Genomic DNA, 5,600 nt, shown 5'->3' on the forward strand with positions numbered 1-5,600 from the left:
GGATCAAGTCTGACACTTAAGCACAAGTTCCTTAGTTTCTCCTCTATCTGATATCATTGACAATTACTTGGTTGTGTTATGGATCTTAGTTTTTAATTCTAGTTATGTCATGGATCTTTGTTTTTAATTTTGGTTGTTATAGATCTTGGTTATGGTTTGGCTCTTGATTTTTATTTTCAGTTATGTTATGAATTTTTTTTCCTTCTACAGGATGTCTTCATCATTATCAACAAATGACTCTTCATCTGGCGATGACGATCACATTACGAAGAACAAAGTGTTGATGTTTGTTGTAGCTAATGTTACCAATTACTTCATGAATTATGTTGTGAAAAATCCATGTAGAGATTCAAGCATGACAGACCATCATTGGGTATTTGAAATTCTAAATGGTCATCCAATACGTTGTTATCAAAGGTTTATAATGAAGAAACTTGTTTTTCTTGAATTATGTGATATCTTGGAAACCAAGTACAACTTAAAGAAAACTCAAAATGTCAGTATTTATGAGTAAGTTGGCTTGTTTTTATACATGTTGAGTCAACCAGGTTCTATTTGTAATTGTGAGGAAATATTTCAACATTCAGGTGAAACAATGTCTAGACATTTCCATAGTGTCTTAGAAGCTGTGTGTATGTTTGCAAAGGACATAATTAAGCCTATTGATCCATCATTTAGAGATACTCCTGATGAGATTCTAAAAAATGCCAAATATCGCCCTTATTTTAGGGATTGTATTGGTGCAATAGATGGTACTCATATACGAGTTTGTGTTCTCTCTCATCTACAAGGAGTCTATATTGGTCGAAAAGGCTACATTATCACTAATGTTATGGTTGTTTGTGACTTTAGCATGTGTTTCACTTTCGTTTGGGCAGGTTGAAAAGGTTCTGCACATGATACTAAGATAGTTATGGAGGCTTTACGTAAGCCTGCATTGCATTTTCCACATCCTCCTCAAGGTACTTAACAAGTATATATTATAAATATATGCATCATTATAATTTTGTGTTCTAACATGCATTATTGTTTTATTCTTTAGGTAAATATTATCTTGTTGATTCTGGTTATCTTACTTTTATGAATTTTCTAGGACCGCACAAGAAAACTAGGTATCATCTCCTACAATTTAGAATTGGGCCTAGAATCAGGGGAAGAGTTGAAGTTTTTAATTATTATCATTCCAGTCTTCGAAATACAATTGAACGTGCATTTGATTTATGTAAAGCGAGATAAAAGATATTGGGTAATATGCCACCTTTTGCTTTGAAGACATAAAACCAAATCATTGTTACTTGCATGACTATACATAACTTCATTCAAAGAAATGACAAGAGTGATGAAGAATTTGATTCACTAGATGAAGATAACAAATATATAGATATTGATGAGGATGAAAGTGAAGTTGGTCCTAGTACTACAACATCGGAAGAATGGGATGCTCGGAATACTTTACAAATGGAACGATTTAGAGAATTCCTAAAAAATACGTTTTCAACACGTATTTAATTTTTTATTTTTTAATAATATAAGGTTGCATGTTTATGGTATGAGTACATTTAAACAATTCTATATTAAAAGACATTATTGATCATATTATTATCAGGTTAATGACATTTTATATTTTGTTATAAATTATAATTACATAGATAATAATTAAATTATAAACTAGAATGTAAGTGATAATATTACTAAAACAATAATGTATTAGTTACATTTTAAATATGAAAATTAATTATGGAGAAAGATGTATAATTATATTTTTATGAGATACATTTATTTTATTTTTATAAAAATAATTATTTTTTTAATCAAAACTTCTAGAAAATATATAACAATTTTTTAAATATAATAATAAAGTTAAAATAGTTTTATAAATGAAATAGAAGAAAAAAAATAATTTTTATTATTTTTAATAATATTTAATTATTTAATGTATTTAATAATTATATAATAATGTTAAAATATTTAATTATTAGTTTTAATAATGTAAAAGCATATAATATCCTTTTTGATAATTTTAATTATGTTAAAGACTTTCTATAATTTCATCCGGACATCATATTATTTTCAATAAACACTTAAAAATTTATCATTCAAATATCAAATTAATTTATATAAAAGTAACTTTTGGAATAAAAACTTGTTGAATAAATTCTTTTCCTTTAACATCTTCTATAATAATGCATTTAAACATGCCAGTACCTTTCACTACTGGTTATTCCACATTCGAAGAAATAAACTCACCCACTAAGCACTACACAAATCACACAGAGTTGCAAGAGAAAGATAAAAGAAGATGGCGACTCTTGATTCCGACGTGCCTATGGTTCCCGCCGGCGAGCCCTCGAGCAGCGCCGGTCCTTCTTCCAAGAAGCCCAAGCGCTTCGAGATCAAGAAGTGGAACGCCGTCGCTCTCTGGGCTTGGGGTATTTATTTTTTCCCCTCCTCAAACCCTAATTTTCCGATTCTTTTTTGAAATTCCTGAAATTAACTTTTTATTGTTTTTTTTAGACATCGTTGTCGATAACTGTGCTATCTGCCGGAACCACATCATGGATCTCTGTAAGAAATTTATTTCCAATTGAAAACAGTTCTTCGATTTGAAGCGTTTCGTTCCGCTTTTTGAAAACTGTGGTCACTGATTTTAGGCATCGAGTGCCAAGCCAACCAGGCTAGCGCCACTAGCGAGGAATGCACTGTGGCTTGGGGTATGGTCCGAACCCCTCTTGTTTTATACTTCGATTTTATGTGAAATAGCTTTTAGAATGTTTTATGTCTATCTGTCATCTTAGGGTTAAAGAAGATAGATTTAAGTGTTGGAATATTACAAATTTAATTTAAATATATATACAATTTATAGTAAAAATATTGTTAGTTAAGAGTGCTTCAATCTCAGCTGCAAGGTAATGTGTTTGGTGTTTGTTAGAGGTTAACTTATTGCTGCAATGTTTAAAGTGGGCAAATCATGAATATTTTGCAAAGTAGCTATTCTTCACTTATAGCATACATTCATACAATAGCCAATGGGTATAGTATTTGATTCAAAACCATTGTTTGAACGCAATAAGTTATAATCTTGAAGGAAAACAGCTTTTGATCCTTAAGTTCTTCCTGGTGCTGTTTATGCTATGTTGTGTTGTGTAAGGTTGTTATTGGGCAGTGGTGGCTGCTATTATCTCATTGATCTTGTTGAGTGAGGAAAATGGTTATTGTGTGATTCACTTGTAGGGTTAGGCTTGGATGTAGTTACTGCTTTTCCTCCTTCATCGTATTTCCCCCTTTTTATATCTCTTTATTTTTTTCAACTGAAGCAAATTCAGTATCTTACCCATACTGTAGTACTACACTTTTAGTTTAGTGTTTTCTTTCTATTTGGCTCCTTAACCTTGTGGCCACTGCCCTCTGCCTCACTCACATTGATGTGACTTTTCAGGTTATTAGATTAGGTATCCTTCATAGCTCTTATCCTAATTGAAATTTCCCCCCTTCTCCCTCTCTCTCTCAAATGGACAAAAAAATCAGCCATGAAAGTATACTTATTTGCAAGCAAAACTAAGTGGAATACGACTCTTTACTAAAAATATTATTTCCACGATATTTGATCAAGCATTTTATGATTGAAAAGGGAATAACCATTTTATTGGTAGAACAATCATATTGATAGTGATAAGTGATAACCCCAAAGTTCAACAGTAAATAAAGCAAGAAAGCCAAACTCTAACCCATAGGATATGTTACTCTGCACTTTAGAACTAATGGAGATACTAACAGTTATTGCTAAACACATCATATATTTTATTTAGGTTATATTTAATGTTTGCTTACCTTCAAGATTATTAGTAGTATATAGATTCTAGATCATTCTACTCGATGAGTCTGTGAGATAATCAGTATGAGTGGTACCATAATGTGGCCATTTTTTTATTCGACTGTTTGCAGCTTTTAAATTTGATTGTACTTTCTTGACCCTTGGAGTTGTGGTTTAAACTATTAGGAATCAACTATTGTGATTTATGACGACCTTCAGGCTTTTTGGTATAAGGGAGGAAAAGTGAAGGAAGGGATCATACTAAAGAAAAGAAATGAAAAGGAGAGTAGTGGAGGAGTTATTATTTCCATTGTTTGTTATTGTCTAATGGAAAAGAAGGGATGCTTCCATTTGTTTGGTTTCATCATGAAAAATAATGGAAATACATGTTAATAACATTGGGATGGATAAAGAACATGTTGGCCCACTTCACTGTGGGACTCTTGAATTCTTTCTTCATTACAATCTCTCCATTTCCATCCTTGATACTGAAATAAAGGTGATGTCTGATCAAAATGCATTTTCCTTTCCTTCCCCTTCTAGAATGACATACGAAACAAATAATTAATTCTATGGTTGTCCATTCATTACTGCAAGTTATTTCACTGGTCATTGGTGTTGTGCAAATTCATTTGATCATTTTATTTGTTGCTTTTAAAATATTTTTGCATATGTACAATTCTGCAGTTTACTTACTGTAAATATACTTTTTTGATCCGGGAAGATTTTGGTATTGCTAGATCCACTCAATGGTGTCATCTCCTTACTTTTGTGACTTTGGAATAAGATATAGTGCATTAGTGTGTAGGTCATTGCCTCATGAGGTAAAAGATTGTGCCATTTCAGTTTAGTTGGCACTTAAAAGAATAGTTTGTAGGTCATTCTTTAATTATGAAGGCTTCTGTGGTTGTTACTATTCTTCTTAGCTTGCACTGGATTACTCAAACTGTTAACTTCTCTGGATTTCATTTTATACAGGAGTTTGTAACCATGCTTTTCACTTCCATTGCATCAGTCGATGGCTCAAGACTCGTCAAGTTTGTCCTCTAGGTATGAAGACCTAGTTCCTTTCATCCTCTATTTCTTTTGGGACCTTATGGGTTAAAAGTGCATGGCTTACTTGTGTTTCTGTGCTTGTACAGATAACAGTGAGTGGGAGTTTCAGAAATATGGCCACTAGAATTATGATGTGGTTGAGCTCCTCGGACATTTGGACCATCTATCCTAGATTTTGAATATTTACTGTTCTATCTGTTATTTTCGTTTGCTTGTGTACTGAATTTATTATGTTCAAGAAATCAGCTTGTCTGATGGAATTTGATATACGCCGTGGTAACATGTAAAGTTTTACTTTAATGTTTTATGTATTTCATATGCTTCCTTTCAGCTGTTTGTGTTTGTGGTGCTTACAAGCTGTGTGAGTTGGTTAATTTTTCTCCCTTCCCGTGTATTGCTTTGTAGTTGATGATAATTGATAATGGTTCATATTTTTTTCAATTTTAAATCGCATACGAGCATATTTTCTGTGTCATTACATGCTTTATTACATAAACATTTCCTTGTTTGGTGGATTGGGATGTGTTATCTTCATTGTTGAAGATTGCCATGCTAAATGTTCTAGTGGTTTATAAATGTGTGACCATGCTTATGATGTCAGTACTCAAGGCTACCATTCTTTCTCACTTATTTGTTGGAAGAAGCTTATGGTCTAGTGTTTATTTTTCCTGGCTATTGCTTCCTGCACTTCCCATGTTGCTTCCTGCACATCCTTTTTCCTTTTGGAATGTAA

At 32.2% G+C, this 5,600-nt stretch overlaps 1 protein-coding gene across 1 annotated transcript; it reads left to right on the plus strand.

Annotated features, from left to right (window-relative positions):
• The first annotated feature begins 2,205 nt into the window (after positions 1 to 2,205).
• LOC114378027 (RING-box protein 1a-like) lies at positions 2,206 to 5,203 on the plus strand. Its single transcript, XM_028336531.1, has 5 exons — positions 2,206 to 2,429; positions 2,515 to 2,565; positions 2,652 to 2,711; positions 4,790 to 4,861; positions 4,954 to 5,203. The coding sequence occupies exons 1-5, from the start codon at positions 2,300 to 2,302 to the stop codon at positions 4,989 to 4,991; spliced, it is 351 nt and encodes a 116-aa protein (XP_028192332.1). The 5' UTR covers positions 2,206 to 2,299; the 3' UTR covers positions 4,992 to 5,203.
• The last annotated feature ends 397 nt before the right edge of the window (positions 5,204 to 5,600 follow it).

The sequence above is a fragment of the Glycine soja genome, chromosome 12, assembly GCF_004193775.1.
Source record: "Glycine soja cultivar W05 chromosome 12, ASM419377v2, whole genome shotgun sequence".
Lineage (NCBI taxonomy): Eukaryota > Viridiplantae > Streptophyta > Magnoliopsida > Fabales > Fabaceae > Glycine > Glycine soja.